This window comes from Schistocerca americana, chromosome 1 (assembly GCF_021461395.2).
Source record: "Schistocerca americana isolate TAMUIC-IGC-003095 chromosome 1, iqSchAmer2.1, whole genome shotgun sequence".
In the NCBI taxonomy this organism is placed as follows: Eukaryota; Metazoa; Arthropoda; class Insecta; order Orthoptera; family Acrididae; genus Schistocerca; species Schistocerca americana.
Genome location: NC_060119.1, coordinates 648556375 through 648576925, shown reverse-complemented (window position 1 = coordinate 648576925; position 20551 = coordinate 648556375). Strand labels below are relative to the sequence as shown.

Below are 20551 nucleotides of genomic sequence, written 5' to 3'. Positions count from 1 at the left end.
TAAAAGATAATAAATCTGACCTCCTTCAGTTTCTCTCATTTCGTAATGTCCTATAGTGTAATATTTTGGGGTGAGTAGCATGTTAAGTCAGGCTAATTTTTAGGAGTCCAGAATGGTGTAATATGAATTAGTGTGCTATGGACTCGTGTTGAAGCCTGTTCAGGGAACTGTTTTAAACTACTACCACTCCTTATAAGGGAAGTACTCCAACTCACATGACTAAAACTGAATAAAAATTATTTTAAAATGCAAAAAGTCTGTTCTACCGCTCATCAAGGTCATTCATCTGTAAGCCTTTATATTTCCGTACAATCAACGTTTGACGGTTAACAAATAAGACTACAGAAGTGCAAATAGCTCAAGACACAGTACCGTATTACAAGCAGTTATGACCAGCAGTTTCACAAGATTCTTAATTCCTGACATTGGCAGTTGTGTGAGCCACAGCAGCGTATATTATTTATTATAATTTTCGACGTTCTTGATCGCAGTATAATGTAATATCAACTAGATGCTAACTGGTTTCAGTTGATTAACAACCATCCTTTGATCATGCTCACACAGTCATTGGTAGCCGTATACAGTTTTAATTGGCAAAGTATGATGATTACAGACAAGTACATGCAGCGATTAGTCTCCTACAGGTTTTATATGATAACAGTAATTCTCTGATGTGCCTCGGGATACTGGCAAGTGCTGTGGCTGCTCGCTGCGTACATTGTAGCGCCTACTGCATCGACATCCCACTTCATGTCCAACCAACGGGATGCCTGTATCACAGGGCATACATTCACCAGGAAAAACTATGTCATCTATGTTGTCAACACAAATATTTACTGGCAGCCACAACACAACACAGCTCCCTGTCTCCACCAAAGGCCGCCACTACCCGTTCGCAGAGCCTGCAGAACAGCTTCACCGGATGTCGCAGCTAGCCCAGGAACTACTTTGATATGCCAAGCACGTGATTGCAAATAGTTCCGGCAGATACATCTGCCAAATGGGCTTTATAGGGCGGCGCACTGCTGGGAAAGGGCAGTTTGATGCACTGCTTGGAAGTATACAGAGCTGCCACCCCATCAGCCATGGCCAGATGTCTCTTCTAGCTTGCCAATCTCTTCCAGATGGATTTGGTATAGTTGACGAACTTTTTGACATTGTAGAACTGTTTTATTGTGATCTCTCCCTGTGAAGAGTCAGATCTTTTCTATTATTATATGTTATTTCATATTTGTGATGGCCCGCAATTGGGATCCAGTCTCTTGTTTTTTTGGAGATTGCATTATTGTTTCATTTTGGTGAGTCCAATAAATTGTTTTTGGACTTGGGTTTTCCACATTTCTGTTCTGCTAGCACAGGTATTTCAGCAAGTTGCACTTGTTAGTAATGATGCTGTGGTGGTTAATACTGTATGTAGTTACCAGTTACAGTGTAAGCATGATCTGAGGATGGCTGCTAATCAACCAAAACCAGTTATTGTCTAGTTGATATTATATTGTATTGTGATTGAAGCCATTAAAACCTACAGCAGCTTCACAAGAGTCATAAATGATGTTTTATTTGGCAAAAACCTAACCATTTGCTGGTGACAGTATATGTTATCACGTAGCACTACCATATTTGCAGGTGATATTTCTCAAAATAGAAGTTGTGTTCCCTTATTTGTCAACAGAGTGTAAAAGTGGAGTTTCAGTGAAATGATTTAAACACAGTGGAATGGAGCAGTTCGTGGCAAAGATCTGAATAATGTGATTGCTGTGACTCTTGGTGTTGGACTACTTCAATGTGAATATACCCGAAATGATGTAGCATGTCCACGTGTTGCCCTTTCTAAGTACACATTCTGTTCAGTTCTGCTGTTTGCCAAATAATATCTCATTTATGACTTCAACATTTTGAACATGGCTGCACTTCAGCTGTGGTTAGAGATTAATAAATGAATCCAAAGCAGCCAACCAGTTGAGTTGGTGCACAGTTCATAACATGGCTTTACATTTTATTTGATTGGTTTTATTTCTGGATTTTTAACCACTCTTACTTGACAGGCCCTGATTATAGGGTCCAGCATATTTTATAAGTTACATAATGATGTGTGCCGATGGCATATTTTCATTGGACGAATGTCAGAGTGCTTCATTATTTAGCGTTTTTCCAATGTGAAATTTTAGTTACATGTATTTCTCAAGAAGTTAGGTTTACATCTTTTGAAACCATGGTCAGGTTGAATAAAATCACCTTTTGTTGCAACTGGTTGGCTGCTTTGGATTCACTTAACTCATTAATAACTGTTATGAATCTTTCTACCACTCATCGAGGTCGTTTATCTGTAAGATTGAATTTGTGTACAGTTGTTAATTAATGTAAATACAACAGAAGCACAAGCCCCTGAGGAAACCATACTGTGTAACACACAGTTATGAGTAGCAGATTCATAACTCATAAATGAATCCAAAGCAGCCAACCAGCTGAAACTAAACATGGTTTTGTTCAACCCTTGTCCATGGTTTCAATAAATGTAAACCCATATTTTTCACAAATACATGTAACTAAAATTTCACATTGGAAAAACACTAAATAGTGAAAGTATATGATGACAGAAGAAAAACATTCTAGTGACATGGGTCCATAAATGATATCTTTTGTGAGATAATCGCAAATCTGTGGTTACAAGCCATCACTGACTTCAGTGTGAAATATTGTCCTAGTTTATAAAAATGTAATTGAAATATAACCTTTTCGATTAGCTCCCCCTCTAATTGGGCTCAAATTTTGCTCATGGTTGAGGAATGCCATAAATGCATAATGGGCCACCAGCTCATTTTCCTACTAATGTAAGATATCTTACGTGCCAATAAAGTCTGAGATAAGTAAGTCAAGTACGGCCTGTACCTTGGCTTTTGAGATCGCCTGACCTCAGTCCTATGGATTTTTCTGTCTAGGGTTGTATCAGAAGTGAAATTTACTGGACTCCCACTGATACAGTAGAAGGACTGCAATAGCGAATCTTATCAAGATTGGCGAGATGATCTGCTGGTAGTTGAAAGAATTTGTAACTCACTGCAGAAATGGGTGCAGTATTGCATTTAAAAGCCATCGCAACATATGGAACACCTTTAACAGCTTTTGAGAGTGAAGTAAATTTTAAGATGCTAAATTACTATTGTATTTATTGTAAATTATAAATTGCAGCAATCAGTCGCCCTTTTTAAATTTTATTATTCAGATCTAAATTTCGGCTAGATGCTAGCCATTCTTGATGCTAAGAATACGAGAAGTACATAGTCAGATGATGTCATAAAGAGTTAGAAGTAATGGCTTAACGCATATGGTTTGTATATTACATACCACTATTATTTTCGCTCAAAGCATTGAAGTCCCTGTTGATCAGCCTTCACCCACAGTTCATTGAATACTACTGTTTGCAGAAGGCAGGCTGTATGGAGAACACATCCGTTGCTTACTTGGCGCCATCTACATGAACTACATATATAAAATTCAAGGGAAGTAAACCACTTCAAATTTGCATGAGAATTACATAAAATGAAACCTCTGTAAAATTCTTTACATTGTAGTCCGACTTATTTCGTAGTTGTCGGCAAGTAATAAAATTTCCATGTTCACTCCTTGTGAGTCTGTTATTATTATTAAAACATCTAAATTATGTCAGATGGGTAAAACTTTAAATTTAAAAAAAAATTATAAGACACAAGAAGTGACTTGCTGTATACACCTATTAGTTGAAATGGCTTAAATATTTTTATCTTTATATTTTATCTCCCTTTATTAAAACATAATAAGTTTATTGTTCATCATATTTACTAAATAGTTCATAGATGGTACCAAATGTCAGTCAGATGCATGGTTGGTGCAATTTGGCTATTCTGCTATAGATATAGAGGGTACTAACCTCATTATCCCTTATAACCGATTTTCCTTGTAAATGCAGAACAACCAATATACTGAATTGCTGTTAATAATACTGTATATGCATCTGAACTAACATATCATTGAAGAAGTTCTGTTGGTTCAGAATTATAATCATCGTAACAACCTGATCATTAATTAGGTTGCTGTCGGTATTTTTGTGATGGCAGAAGATGTCGAGCTCTTCTACGAGGTTGAGGAACCTGCCCTTCTCGCACTTATGGAGCGACCTCACATTGGATGTTGAAGTCAGCACCTTATGTTTTGTTGTAAGTAAATTTGCAGCCATACTTGATTTCTCTGTGTTATCTTTTCTTCACAATGTGACATGTTCCCCAAACCTGATTTCCAGCCTCTGTCCTGTTTGGCCAACATAACAGGCCCTACAGTCTGGGCAATCAATTTTATAAACTCCTGAAGCATGAAATATGTTTTTTATGTCTACAGATTGTTGCAAAATACATCCTAAGTTATTTTTAGTACCAAAAGACACTATCATATTGTACTTTCTAAGGATAGTTGCAATCCTAGTGCTCATTTTTCCGTGGTAAGGTAAGCTGACAAACTTAGTATGTTCTTTAGAAGCCGTATTATTATTGTAAAGCAACATCCTATTTTAGTATTTATTAGCTATGTTCTTATATATAGCATCTGCAAAGTCACATGGATAGTTATTTACTTTTGCAATTTTACCTTATTGTTGACATTTCCTTATCATGTTCGTCTTTCGACAGCAGAATTTTAAACAATCGATTGACAGCAAAATTGAAAAATATCTTTTTTTTCTGAGACCGAAATAAATAAATCTGTTACTTTTCTAGATCTATCAACTCGAAATGAAAATGGCAGGCACACGTTTGGTATATTTCGTAAGGAGACTTGTACCAATGGCATTGTGGATTTTGCTTCAGACCACCCTGTTCAACATAAAATGACGTTTTTCAATTTTGCTATCAATCGGTTGTTTAAAATTCCGCTGTCAAAGGACGAACAAGATGAGGAAATGGCAACAATAATTCACATTGCTAAAGTAAAGAACTATCCATTTGACTTTGTAGGTACTATATATAAGAACATAGCTTGCTTACTTCCTGTCATTCCCTCTGGAACATAGGAGCCATGACAAAATTCCTCCACCTGGTACTTCACTTCACTCCAGGCTTCCCCATCCTATGCAGCTTCTCTCTCGATCGCCCTTTCCCACGTCTATTTGGGACGCCCACATTTTCTAACTCCTTGAGGGTTCCAAACCAATGCCATTCTTCCAACAGCTCCTTCTGGTTTCCTCAATGTAGGCCCAATTCAGTTCCATTTTCTTTCTTTGATTTGTAAATTGATTGGTTGCTGATTTGTCTCCCTCCAAAGATCTTCATTTGTCATTATATCTGGCCATCTCACATTTAAAATACGCCAGAGACAGTGGTTGATAAAAACTTGGAGCTGGTTTTGTACGTGGTTATTCACCTTCCAAGTTTCGCAACCATACAAAAGACTAGCCTTCACATTGCTGTTGAAAAGCCGGAGTTTGGTCTTCTTTGAGATGTGCCTATTTCTCCAGACAGGTTATAGTTGTACAAATGCACCATTTGCTTTGTGGATGCGGCTACGAACGTCCTCCTCAGCACCTCCTGTAGTCGTGACTATACTTCTGAGATAGAGGAAAGATTGGGCCTGTTCTACGTCCTCTCCATTAATGACTTCCCTATTCGTGATAGTCGAATTTATCCGCATTTCTTTGGTTTTGCGAACATTTATATCTTGAGGCCTACAACTTCCGCCTCTCTCTGTAACCTGGCCAGTTTCTCTTCGATGTCTCGATATTGTTGTGCCATTAAGCAAATGTCGTATGCGAAATCTAGATCTTCGAGCCTATCCTGCATGCCCCATTGTACACCTCTCTTCATCACATGGTCCAACACCAAAAAAAATAGTGTTGGCGAAAGAATACACCCTTGTCGTACTCCCGAATTAACTTGGAAAGGCTCTGTTAGTTCTCCATTATGTAGTACTTGGCATTCATAGTCTTCATACATTTCCTTGATGATGATGATTTTTGTTAGAATGCCATATTTTGCAAGAGTATCCCATGGCTCTTTGACTTTTCAGAGTCAATGAAGGTAAGGTAGAGGGTGTGTTGCCACTCCCCACTTTGTTCCAGAATAATTATGAGAGTATTGATAAGGTCCACACAGCTTCGATGTTTTCTAAAACCTGCCTGCTCTCTCCTCAGTTGTGCTTCCACAGAATCCTTAATGCAGTTTAAAATGATCCTTACTCGGTACTGACAATAGGGTAATGCCCTGTCAGTTGTTGCAGTTGGTAACATCTCCTTTTTTTGAGTATTTTCACGATAATACTTTGTTTCCAATCTGTTGGCAGTTTCTCCTCTCTCCATATCTCCTCTAAGAGGATGTACAATAACTCGATAGTGGTGTCCAAGTCTGTTTTCAGCATCTCAGATGTTATATTATCTGGTCCTGGTGCCTTCCCATTCTTGATCTGCTTCAGTGCTGTCCGAATTTCTGCTTTTGTGGGTGCATTTACACCAATGCTGGGATTAGGATCATTGTATTCCGTTTGTTCTTGTTCTTCTACCTCCACTGTGAGGTCTCTATTTAGAACTTCTTTAAAGTGTCCCTTCCACCTACGTGATTGTTCTTCATGTGTAGTTAGTATCTCTCCTTACTGGTCGGTTCTTCTGGAAGCTTTTCTTGGAGAGCAATTTATTGATATCATATAGTTCTTTCACATCCCCTCTCCGTGCTGCCTGTTCTGCTCTATCAGCCTGTTCATCTATCCATCTTCTGTGGTCTCTTCTCACACTCCTTTTCACTTCCTTATCTGCTGCTCTATAATCAGCTTGTGCCTGTGCTTTTTGTTGCCTGGTCCTGCTCTGATTTACTCTTCCCTTGGCCTCCTTTCTATGGGTGATTTTCCTCCAGGTATGTCTGGACATTCAATCTCTCCACATGCAATTTTTAAAGCCAAGTTGTCTCTCACTCACTTGCACAAAAGTATTCTTAACTTCTATCCACATTTCCTCCATGTCCTTATCCTCAGCCTTCTCCAGTTCCAGCACCTGGAATCTATTCCAGAGCTCCAGCTGCAACCCCTCAGCTATCTGTGGATCTTTCAGTTTACCTACATCAAATCTTCTACACCTTGGCTCGAATTTCTTTCTGGAAGCCACAATCTTAATTCAAAAACAGACAGTAATAAGAAGGTGGCCGCTACTTGTGTCTGCTCCTCTTCTATTCGCACATCTTCCAGGCTCCTCTTGAATTTCCTGGATACTGTGATGTGGTCAATTTGATTTTCTGTAATATAATCTGGGGATACCCATGTTATCTTATAACATCTCCGATGAGGAAACAAGGTCCTTCTTATTACAAGGTCATGGCTTGTGCAGGTCATTAAATCTTTCCCCATTGTCATTCATTTCACACAAGCCATGTACCCCCATTATCTGTTCCAAACCCTCACTGTTATCTCCCACCTTGGCATTTATGTCTCCCATAACAATGAGGATATCTTTTTTGTCTAAGTTCGTTATCAGCTTGTTTCCTTACAGTCTCTCGTAGCAGGTAATAGAACTCCTCCTCCTTCTTAGTCTCTGATGTCTCTGTGGGGGCATAGCTTTGGATAAGTGTCACGTTTCGGACCTTCGTCGTAAATCTGGCAGTCATGATCCTACTGGACACAGGTCTCTATTCTAGAAGGCTCTCCTTCGCTGCCTTGGTCAACAATAGCCCAACTCCATCCCGGTGTTCCTCTTCCTCTTCACTTTCTGAATATAAAAGCATAATTCCATCGGATGTCTGCATTTCACCAAACTCTGGCCACCTCACTTCACTCAATCCCAGGATATCAAGCTTATAGTTATTCATTTCCCTTGTCACTTGTTTCAGCTTGCTATAAGAACATAGCTAATAAATACAAAAATAGGATGGCACTTTACAATAAAAATACGGCTTCTAAAGAACATACTAAGTTTGTCAGCTTACCTTATCATGGAAAAATGAGCACTAGGATTGCAACTATCCTTAGAAAGTACAATATGATAGTGTCTTTTGGTACTAAAAATAACTTAGGATGTATTTTGCAACACTCTGTAGATGTAAAAAACCTATTTCATGCTTCTGGAGTTATAAAATTGATTGCCCACATTGTAGGGCCTGTTACATTGGCCAAACAGGAAGGAGGCTGGAAATCAGGTTTGGGGAACATGTCGCATTGGGAAGAAAAGATACCATGGAGAAATCGAGTATGGCTGCACATTTACTTACAACAAAACATAAGGTGCTGACTTCGACATCCAATGTGAGGTCGCTCCTTAAGTGCGAGAAGGGCAGGTTCCTCAACCTCCTAGAAGAGCTAGACATCTTCTGCCATCACAAAAATATCTACAGCAACCTGATTAATGATCAGGTTGTTATGAAAAATGCACAGTTCTGGGAATTATTCGAAGATTTGTTGCTGGGAAACAGTGTAGGGTTTGACCCAGGGGGAACAAGGTAACACCTGCTGTCTTGCCAATATGTAGCAGCCATTTTCATAATAATATGTGAGTACGATGATTATAATTCTGAACCAACAGAACTTCTTCCATGATATAGCTCAGATGTATATACAGTATTATTAACAGCAATTCAGTATATTGGTTATTTTGCATTTACAAGGAAAATTGGTTTTAAGGGATAATGAGGTTCGTACCTTCTATATCTATAGCGGAATGGCCAAATTGCAACAACCATGCATCTGACTGACATTTAGCGCCATCTATGAACTATGTAGTAAATATGATGAACAATATACTTATTATGTTTTAATAAAGGGAGATAAAATATAAAGATAAAAATATTTAAGCCATTTCAACTAATAGGTGTATACAGCTTGTCTCTTCTTGTGTCTTGTAAATTTTTTAAAAAATTTAAAAAGTTTTACCCATCTGACATAATTTAGATGTTTTAATAATAATAATAACAGACTCACAAGGAGTGAACATGGAAATTTTATTACTTGCTGGCAACTATGAAATAAGTCGGACTACAATGTAAAGAATTTTACAGATATTTCGTTTTATGTAATTCTCATGCAAATTTGAAGTGGTTTACTTCCCTTGAATTTTATATACGTAGTTCATGTAGATGGTGCCATGTAACTAACGGATGTGTTCTCCATACAGCCTGCCTTCCGCAAACAGTAGTATTCAATGAACTGTGGGTGAAGCCTGATCAACAGGGACTTCAATGCTTTGAGCGAAAATAATAATGGCATGTAATATACAAACCATATGTGTTAAGCCATTACTTGTAACTTTTTATGACATCATCTGACTATGTACTTCTTGTATTCTTAGCATTGAGAATGGCTAGCTTCTAGCCAAAATCTAGCCCTGCATAATAAAATTTAAAAAGGACAACTGATTGCTGCAATCTACAATTTACAACTCAATATAACAGTCACTGAGTGCAACTGCTTTCCAAATGGAGGGTAACCTGATGACTCTATTTCTTCTTGACCATGATCTTCGGGTGAAATTTGAGATATCTTACTTGGCGTCTATATCCAGAAACGTGCATTTCACATTTATTTTATTAAGTAGGCAACATTTCACTGTGAAATCAGTTGTGGCTTGTAACCACACATTAGCAACTATCTTGCAGACAGCTCATAAGCAGACCCATATTTACTTGAACATTTTTGTCTTTTATACTTTCACCTGTATCAGTTTTTGCTATAATGATACACCCTGTTAATCTCTTTCAGAGCAATATCCCATGTCACAAAATAAATACTAGGAGAAAGAATAAAATATATAAAGGCTTAAAAATCACTTTATTTTGAAAAAGCATTTGTTATTCAGGAACATGCATTTTCAGTAACTTGCTGGTAACTGTAAAATTTTTAGCTACTAATGAAGTAAAGATTATGTAGAACATAAACGTTTTCTTTGTTGCCATCTCGTCCTACTTCATTAATGAATTTCTTAGCAGAGCCAGTTTACTGTTTACTGTCAATATAAGTTGTGTTCTGTGTAATATAATAAGATAAGTATTGTTTTGATTAGTAAATGAGAACATTTTTTGCCATGACCTTCAGGATCGTTTCACTTAGGATCATTGGAATAAATAGCATATTAGTTATTTTTTGGGTGTGTAATTTTTTTTGTCAAGTTTCAAATCCTTGAGGATCTTATTACCATGGGTCTGCAAAATGATCAGTGTATCTAATCTTATCGAACCTAATGAAGTACAGCCTCTTCAAATGCACTATAAACTCATTGTCATCTTGAAAGCTCCAGTGAAAAAATGAATATCTGGTAGGCTTTCAGCTACTTTTTTCTGTATTCTTTATGAACTATGTGAGTAACATTATTTTAAAGTTTTGTTTGTATGTTTGGATTTTTGATTAGTATTAAATATGATTTCAGGGAAGTTCTTAGAGCTTTCAATGTGCCAATGGATTACATTACCCTTGTTTTCCTTATGTGGAACTTTGGTGTTGTTGGGATGATATGCATCCACTGGCGAGGTCCTCTGCGTCTTCAGCAAGCATATCTCATATTTGTTGCTGCTCTTATGGCACTGGTGTTCATCAAATACCTACCGGAGTGGACAACTTGGGTTGTATTGGCAGTAATTTCAATCTGGGGTAGGTATAGATTTCATGTAATTCTTAGCGTTTCTTACTTATATTTTCATAGCATTGTTCCAAAGCATTGTAAGTATTTACACGTACATCTACAACAACTGTGAGGTGCATAGCAGAGGGTACACCACAGTGTACCATTTATTAGGGTTTCTTCACGTTCTATTTAGATATGGAGTGCAGTAAGAATGATTGTTTGAATGTCTCTGTGCATGCAGTAATTAGTGTGATCTTATCGTCACAATCCCTACGTGAGCGATACAGAGGGTATTGTAGTACATTCCTAGAGTCATTTAAAGATGGTTCTTGAAAGTCTGCTAGTAGACTTTCTTGGGATAGTTTACATCTATCTTCAAGAGCCTGCCGGTTCAGATCCTTCAATATCTCTGTGACACTCTCCCATGGATTAAACAAACCTTCCATTTATGCTGTCCATCTCTGCATATGTTCAATATCTCCCGTTAATCATATCTGGTTTGGGTCCCACAACTTGAGCAATATTCTAGAACCAGTCACTCAAGTGATTTGTATGCAATCTACTTTGTAGATTGATTGCACATCTGTAGTATTCTACCAATAAACTGACGTCTACCACCTGCTTTATCCATGAATGGACATAAGTGGTCATTCCATTTCTTATGGCAACAGCAGAAACTTCGGTTGTAAGATGTTTTATTTTAAAAAAATTAAAAATAACCTTGTTTCAAGCATACAAGGACATTTACAAGTGATACCTGCTACACCATTCTCCCAGTCAAACATATACTTGATATCAGCTGAAAAATGCTTCCTACAAGACCAAAGCTAGTTAACCTTTGGTGATTAAGAATAAGGTTAGTTTACCACAAATTGTCTATATTTGTATCGACAGTTGCGAATAATACTTTTATCTTATTTTTCTATTTATCTGTTACGTTATTCTCATATTTTGGTTAAAGTCATCGCATAAGAGCCAAACTCAGGATTTGTTAATCAAAGTTCAGTGTCGGTCACTTATGAAACAAATATCAAAGTGGAACATTCATAATTATCTGCCTGTCTCTTTCTCCTTATATATGAACTGTGAAACATTTCTAATAACATTGGAGAGTTTAAACTTATAACTGTAATTATCTGTGAACAAGAATAACACTCTTAGGAGCTACTAGTTGGATCAGTGAAAAGGATAATATCTGAAGAAAGCCTAGTGCTGTATAAGAGATCTGTTCAAAGAATTCCGGAACTTTGTCTACAGAATTGTTTTGTACTTATGTTTTACTCATTGTGCATTCTCTCCTTCAAAATACTCTCCTCCACAATTTATACACTGCCCCCAACACCATCTCCACTTCCAGAAGCAGTCTTGGTATGCATCTTATTGGATCATGCGAAGCGCTGTCTGCGAATTTTCTTTTACTCGGCTACTGTTGCAAATCTTCGTCCTTTCAACAGGATTTTCATCTTTCGGTGGAGGATGAGGCACACAGTGATTTTGTTTCTTGTGCAATAGTAACACACCAACAGAAATGAATGTGCAGGTGCGTTATTGTGGTGCAACAGCCATGAATTGTCTCACCACATTTCAGGCTGTTTCCTTCTCATATTTTCTTGTAGGCATTGCAACACGTCCCAATAGTACCATCAATTAACAGTTTGTCCAGTGGCATGATGGACTAATCCTTCAGAGTCAAAGAAAACTATCATCATGGCTTTGACATTTGACCTGATTTAACGAGCTTTTTTTGATCTCGGAGGACCTTTCCCTACCCTTTGTGAAGATTGAACCTTGGTCTCAACATCATAACCATAGACCCACGTCTGATCATCAGAGATAAATTCTACCGAAATTTTTACAAAGGTACAGACGGTGTTTAGAAAGGATAGATTGCATGCAACCGGTGGTGGAGTGTTCGTCGCTGTTAGTAGTGGTTTATCCTGTAGTGAAGTAGAAGTGGATAGTTCCTGTGAATTATTATGGGTGGAGGTTACACTCAACAACCGAGCTAGGTTAATAATTGGCTCCTTTTACCGACCTCCCGACTCAGCAGCATTAGTGGCAGAACAACTGAGAGAAAATTTGGAATACATTTCACATAAATTTTCTCAGCATGTTATAGTCTTAGGTGGAGATTTCAATTTACCAGATATAGACTGGGACACTCAGATGTTTAGGACGGGTGGTAGGGACAGAGCATTGAGTGACATTATACTGAGTGCACTATCCGAAAATTACCTCGAGCAATTAAACAGAGAACCTACTCGTGGAGATAACATCTTGGACCTACTGATAACAAACAGACCCGAACTTTTCGACTCTGTATGTGCAGAACAGGGAATCAGTGATCATAAGGCCGTTGCAGCATCCCTGAATATGGAAGCTAATAGGAATATAAAAAAAAGGGAGGAAGGTTTATCTGTTTAGCGAGAGTAATAGAAGGCAGATTTCAGACCACCTAACAGATCAAAATGAAAATTTCTGTTCTGACACTGACAACGTTGAGTGTTTATGGAAAAAGTTCAAGGCAATCGTAAAATGCGTTTTAGACAGGTACGTGCCGAGTAAAACTGTGAGGGACGGGAAACACAACACCGTGGTACAACAACAAAGTTAGGAAACTACTGTGAAAGCAAAGAGAGCTTCACTCCAAGTTTAAACACAGCCAAAACCTCTCAGACAAAAAAAAGCTAAACGATGTCAAAGTTAGCGCAAGGAGGGCTATGCGTGAAGCGTTCAGTGAATTCGAAAGTAAAATTCTATGTACCGACTTGACAGAAAATCCTAGGAAATTCTGGTCTTACGTTAAATCAGTAAGTGCATCCAAACAGCATATCAGACACTCTGGGATGACGATGGCATTGAAACAGAGGATGACACGCGTAAAGCTGAAATACTAAACACCTTTTTCCAAAGCTGTTTCACAGAGGAAGACCGCACTGCAGTTCCTTCTCTAAATCCTCGCACAAACGAAAAAATGGCTGACATCGAAATAAGTGTCCAAGGAATATAAAAGCAACTGGAATCACTCAACAGAGGAAAGTCCGCTGGACCTGACGGGATACCAATTCGATTCTAAACAGAGTACATGAAAGAACTTGCCCCCCTTCTAACAGCCGTGTACCGCAAGTCTCTAGAGGAACGGAAGGTTCCAAATGATTGGAAAAGAGCACAGGTAGTCCCAGTCTTCAAGAAGGGTCGTCGAGCAGATGCGCAAAACTATAGACCTATATCTCTGACGTCGATCTGTTGTAGAATTTTAGAACATGTTTTTTGCTCGAGTATCATGTCGTTTTTGGAAACCCAGAATCTACTATGTAGGAATCAACATGGATTCCGGAAACAGCGATCGTGTGAGACCCAACTCGCTTTATTTGTTCATGAGACCCAGAAAATATTAGATACAGGCTCCCAGGTACATGCTATTTTTCTTGACTTCCGGAAGGCGTTCGATACAGTTCCGCACTGTCGCCTGATAAACAAAGTAAGAGCCTACGGAATACCAGACCAGCTATGTGGCTGGATTGAAGAGTTTTTAGCAAACAGAACACAGCATGTTGTTATCAATGGAGAGACGTCTACAGACGTTAAAGTAACCTCTGGCGTACCACAAGGGAGTATTATGGGACCATTGCTTTTCACAATATATATAAATGACCTAGTAGATAGTGTCGGAAGTTCCATGCGGCTTTTCGCGGATGATGCTGTAGTATACAGAGAAGTTGCAGCATTAGAAAATTGTAGCGAAATGCAGGAAGATCTGCAGCGGATAGGCACTTGGTGCAGGGAGTGGCAACTGACCCTTAACATAGACAAATGTAATGTATTGCGAATACATAGAAAGAAGGATCCTTTATTGTATAATTATATGATAGTGGAACAAACACTGGTAGCAGTTACTTCTGTAAAATATCTGGGAGTATGCGTGTGGAACGATTTGAAGTGGAATGATCATATAAAACCAATTGTTGGTAAGGCGGGTACCAGGTTGAGATTAATTGGGAGAGTCCTTAGAAAATGTAGTCCACCAACAAAGGAGGTGGCTTACAAAACACTCGTTCGACCTATACTTGAGTATTGCTCATCAGTGTGGGATCCGTACCAGATCGGGTTGACGGAGGAGATAGAGAAGATCCAAAGAAGAGCGGCGCGTTTCGTCACAGGGTTATTTGGTGACCGTGATAGCGTTACGGAGATGTTTAACAAACTCAAGTGGCAGACTCTGCAAGAGAGGCGCTCTGCATCGCGGTGTAGCTTGCTGTCCAGGTTTCGAGAGGGTGCGTTTCTGGATGAGGTATCGAATATATTGCTTCCCCCTACTTATACCTCCCGAGGAGATCACGAATGTAAAATTAGAGAGATTAGAGCGCGCACGGAGGCTTTCAGACAGTCGTTCTTCCCGCGAACCATACGCGACTGGAACAGGAAAGGGAGGTAATGACAGTGGCACGTAAAGTGCCCTCCGCCACACACCGTTGCACTATCCAAAAGCTCTTCACAGACTGCAAGGTGAAGGACTTTCTGGTCTTGACTCATGAGCCATGGGATGAACTTGGCAGCAACATGTTGCATTCCAGGATGCCGTCAAGATTTCATGACATAATCCAACTGAAATATTACATTCTTCTTCAATCTCTCGGACAGGCAGTCTTTGATTGGCATGCACAGTTTTGTTGACATTCCTGACATGAGTGTCGTCAGTAGACGCCAAAAGGCATCTTGAATGAGGGTCATCTTCAACTTTTGTCCAGCCATTTTTAAACCATGTGAACCATTCGTAAGACCGTATACAGCTTAAGCACTCATCACCATACACTTCCTGCATAATTTGGTGTGTGTCTAAAGGTTTCCTTGAGTTTCACACAAATTTTAATGCAGACGCATTGCTCCTCTAACTCTGCCATCTCGAGATTTGCAAACTGTGTGACACAATGCTCTACTCAGTGCAGCACTGAACAATAATTAACAGACATACAACAATGAAACTTCCAGCAGTTACACATTATATACAGGCATGTACAGGGATGCCAACCACATCTCGCTCCAACACACCATTGATGCAAAATTATGAATGTTCCAGAATTTTTTGAACAGACCTCATATGTCCTACATTGTTTATAGCTTTTTGCTGCAGTCTGTCCATGTTACTTTGTTAGACAGTGAAGAGGGTGGTTATACAGCAGTTAGAAATTGGTGTTACATAGTTGCCAATGTCATTTTTTTGCTATCATGTTAAGGGTTAACTAGAAAAATCTAGTGTCTCTGTACATAAGAAAACACTATGAGAAAGACAACTTAGTTAATACGTAAGTGTGTTGGCACTCAGACTTTGGTCTATGTTGTAGGAAAGTTCTTGTTGATTGTAAATATTTTAGGGTTAAAGGAGACCACTCACCGACCAGCAGAAGTGTTTAGTTGTTGATAGGAACAAACAAAAGACAGAAAACCAGCTAGCTTTTGGATCTATCCTTTGATGAGCTAGAGTAAAAACAAACACACACACACACACACACACACACACACACACACACAAGGACGTGAAGTGGGAGGGGATGACAGGACGATGGAAGGGGAAACTGTTTGGTGGAGTAGGTAATCCGCTGTCTCCATACCCTCCACCCAACAGTTTCCCCTTCCTGTGTTCTGTGTGTCCTATCACCTCTCCCAGCTCATGACCTCACGTCGCCTTCAGCATGTGCTGCTTCCCACGGGACACTACAGTCTTGTCAGCCCATATACCTGCCACCTCTCCTGCCCGCATTCCTAGCCAGCAAGCCAGCTGCCTCTCCCTGAGTTGCTATGTACCCATTCCCAGTCCCAGTCCCTCTCCCTGACTCCTGACTCCCTCTCCCTTCCCTTCTCCCCACCCAACCTGACACTACCCCCATCACAACCAGTCCATCTGCCACAAAATAGCATTGGCACTATCTGTCACCATATTGGGGGCACAGGCGTGTGTGTGTGTGTGTGTGTGTGTGTGTGTGTGTGTGTGTGTGTGTGTGTGTGTGTGTGTGTGTACTCTGGCTTGTCAAAGGATAAATTCAAAAGCTAGCAAGTTTGAATGGTCTCCCTTAGACCTAAACAGTTCAATCATTGTGAAAGAGTGCGGTCATCCAATTGTTTTAGAATTTTTTTGCTGACTTTAATGTGAATCATGATCAGTGGTGTTATGTTTTATTGGATGTATTTTTTCAATGCTATCCTGGACTATTTTGTAATTTTTCAGCCACTGTCCACTTCCCATTTCAACACACAGCTCAGCACTTAGCAAAAGGAAACATACAGTTGGTAAAATTTTCATTGAGCTCTTGGCTTTCAATTACTGAATCAGAGAAAGATCTTGGTGCTCTATCAGTACTGTGTGCATAACACAGTAATAACCATTTTTGACAGTCATGTTTCACTTTTTTTTGTGTCTGGACTTTTCATACTAGAACAAGTGATGAAGCAGCTTATGATATCCCTTTCTTGGATAAGAGAAGTCAGTATCCACAGTGTGGGTAAATGTTAGGCACGAAGTGTGTAGCATAAATATTGTGGCAGCATTGAGTGAGGGAGGTGGAGCTTATGGGCATGTAGCCCTTGTACTGCTCCTACTTTTGCAAAGCGAGGCATTTATTTGGGAATACAACTTTTATCTTTGAAAACATACAAGTTCATATTACAGAATGATATTGACTTATTTTATTGATGTGTTAAATTTTGTATACTGTTCTCAATTATTCTTCTTGATGTTATTACTTAACAGATCTGATAGCAGTTTTGAGCCCAAAAGGACCACTCCGCATACTAGTTGAAACAGCACAAGAGAGAAATGAGCAAATTTTTCCTGCACTGATTTACTCTTGTAAGTATATTTTACCATGTGAAATACATTTGGTGTATGTGTACATTATGGTGATAGCTGTATGCTCACATGTCATTATGAAATTAGATGGTCTAGGTGGCTTATCCTGAACAGAAATTTATCCAAAGTTGATGAAGGTTTGTAAGGAGTCTGCTTCTCCCTTTTCAACAGTTAAAGAATTGATGACCAAATTGATACATGACCATACTTCTTTTGAAAATAATCTGCGTGAAAGATGTCCTAAACCTCCAACAACCAAGCGAAAATACCAAAAATCGATGACTGAAAATGAGCAATCAAAGGTGTCAGAAGTAATTGATTTCATAAGCATATCATAAAAAAGGATGTGGTACACAGTGTGTTCAGGAATTCCCGTTAAGACTTCTAGGACTTGTAGAGTAAAGTGAGCAGATAATATTTTGATTTGGAATCCCTGTCTGGTAATACACAGTTTCCATGCTACAACTATTTGAAAACACGTTGGTAACGTGACCACTTTTACAAGTAATTAAGTGTGACCTAGTATGTCATTTGTTTTACAATTCCACTCATTAATATTAAAGGAATTGGTAGTGTACTGAGTTCTCTTCAACATGATGCAGTATGACTTCTTCCAGTTAGGGTGTGTGGCATCTGCTTGGAGGACCAGAGTCATGCCTGCTGATAGTGAAGGTATCCTATCTCTAAGCCATTTCTTAACTGTGGCATAAAGGGTATGCAATGGAGTCAGACAGCGTGGAGAACAACCGTGAGCTTCGCCATTCAGAAGGATCATATCAGTGTATTCTGCAAATGTGTACTCAGTGATGTTGCTCTAACACTCACAGACCTGTAAATGAGGCTCAAACCTGGTCAGAGAGGTAGGACAGACGTCAGATGACATCAGCCAATCCAGTGTAACCCCCCACCCGCCACCCCACCATGACTACCCTGTTGCATTCCTAACTAGCAAACCTGTTTTCAAATGTCTGTAGCATGGAAACAAAGTTTCCAGACATGGGTTCCTATTCAAAACATTATCTACCCACTCCCCTCTACATGCCCTAGAAGTTTGTAACAGGAATTTCCAAACACCCTATATTTTATGTGAAGAAAAGCTTTGTATGGTAATTATGCTGCATTTGTTGAAAGCTTACAGAAATCAAATGTTTGACCTCTTTAAATATAATAGAACAATTTTTAATGCTGATTTTATGCTGTGGATAAGATGTAGGTCTACATTAGAAATCAAGGAACAGTCAAGGCAGTGGGTGGAAGTCACTGGACCTGCACTAAAAATGTGAAGTTGATTCCAACCACTTGAAGGCTTGAGGGCAGTGTTTTCTGGGTGGCAAAAATGAATTATTCTGATGGCTTACCTCACAAGAAGTAAAACAGTAACTGGTGAATATTCGGCAAGTCTTCAAGACCGACTGGATGAAAAATTTCATTTGAAGAGGCCTGGATAGTAAAAGAAAAAATAATACCTTTTTCAGGACAATGGACCTGCCCACAATGGTACTGCATGAGGTGACAAAGTGGTTAGCACATTAGACTCACATGCAGGAGGACTGGTTTTCAGATTTCCTTGTCATCATCAATATTTTAGGTTTCCTTGGTTTTTCCAAAATTAATTAAAATGAGTGCCAGAATGGTTCCTTTGAAAAGTACATGGCCCAAATCACTTTATCCTTGCTCTAACCAAACTTCCACTTTGTTTCCAATAGCATTGTTGGTGGGACATTAAACCCAAATTTTCCTGTTTTTGTCTTTGACTGAAAAAGTGCTTTGGTGTCGTGATTTGAGTACTAACTGTTAGAATATGCATCATACTCCCCAGACTTTGCATCCTCTGGCATTCACCTGTGCCCACATACAAAGAAATTTTTGGCTTGAAAATGTTTGAATATGATGACCATGTGAAGTATATGTGGATGTTTTGCAGACCTTTTAGGAACACACTTCAGGAAAGGAATCTACCTGGAACAATATTGGACAAAAATAGTGCCTAACGTATATGTTTTCTATTTGTTCAAGTGTGTGGAACATTGTGAAACTTTTAAAAAACATTAGTGGAAGTACATCAAGATATATTCACAAAGAGCTTTAGTAGCTATATAATCAGTTGTAATTCACAGATACAGATACAAATACAAATATGGTGTAACTTTTTTCGTAGCATTTTAGTGGTAGTTGATTATTAATGTAGTCTACGGAATTTGTTGATGTTACTGGAAGAATGCAAGGTTGGCTTCACTTCTTTATTCATCTGCCGGCCACATAGCTGCATAACAGCATGGGAAGGGCTGCTGCAATGCGAGTGGCGTGATAGTGGTGTGGTGTCAGCCAGCTAGAAACTCAGCAGCTGTTGGATTACTGAAAATTGAGACTCAGTAGCAGATATCAGAGCCTGTGACACAGTGGAAGCAACCTTGGCATTGTGGGATGGCACCCAGCATGGTGTTGTAGCTAGTTGAGTCTGACCTGGAGATGCTCTTTCATCTCTACTGGCAGATGCTACAAGAGATACAATGTGCATCACTGAGTGGTTTATTCTTAAAATTACAAGAGTGTACATTCATAGAAAATTCAACCAATTATTGCTTCCTCCTAAATATTGTGTATCTCACAAAGTGTCCACCAAGGTAAAATTAGAAAGATTCAAGTTGGCATGAACTCTTATCAACAATTATTCTCCCTATCCATGCCATTCACAACTGGAGACATGGTGCGGGGACAGAGGGACCAAGCACACAGGCAGAATGAAGACTGCCGGCAATTAGCAGGAAAAGGGCTAGCAAACTGGTGTGGAATTCATCACATGGCAGTGGTAGTATGCAGGAATAATGGACAATGAAAGTTGTCAGTATCAGTGCTAACATGATACATGGAAGTTGCACAGTGCCTACAGTGAACAGCAATAGCTTTAGGCTTCGAAACAATTATCCGAAAAGCTTATCAGAAATAATGGTTGGTTGCTATTCTTATCCTCTGTGGATCCTACTTCTCCTTCCACTTGGTCATAGCATAGTTGTCTGCCTATTGACATCCTATTTGGAACTCAGAATATGTATAAACTATTGGAAACGTGAGAAATAGAAGACTTGCAAACTTTGACTGTTACCAAATCCCAGCCCCCTTCAAACACCATCCCTTGTTGGTTGAGTAGTGCCAGA

At 39.1% G+C, this 20551-nt stretch overlaps 1 protein-coding gene across 1 annotated transcript in view; it reads left to right on the top strand.

The window, feature by feature from the left end:
* LOC124608089 (presenilin homolog) overlaps positions 1-20551 on the top strand; it is a 92608-nt gene that overhangs the window by 13980 nt on the left and 58077 nt on the right. The window contains exons 5-6 of the mRNA XM_047139959.1: positions 10358-10578; positions 17298-17396. Coding sequence (XP_046995915.1) covers positions 10358-10578; positions 17298-17396 — 320 coding nt within the window. The remainder of the gene's footprint in view (positions 1-10357; positions 10579-17297; positions 17397-20551) is intronic.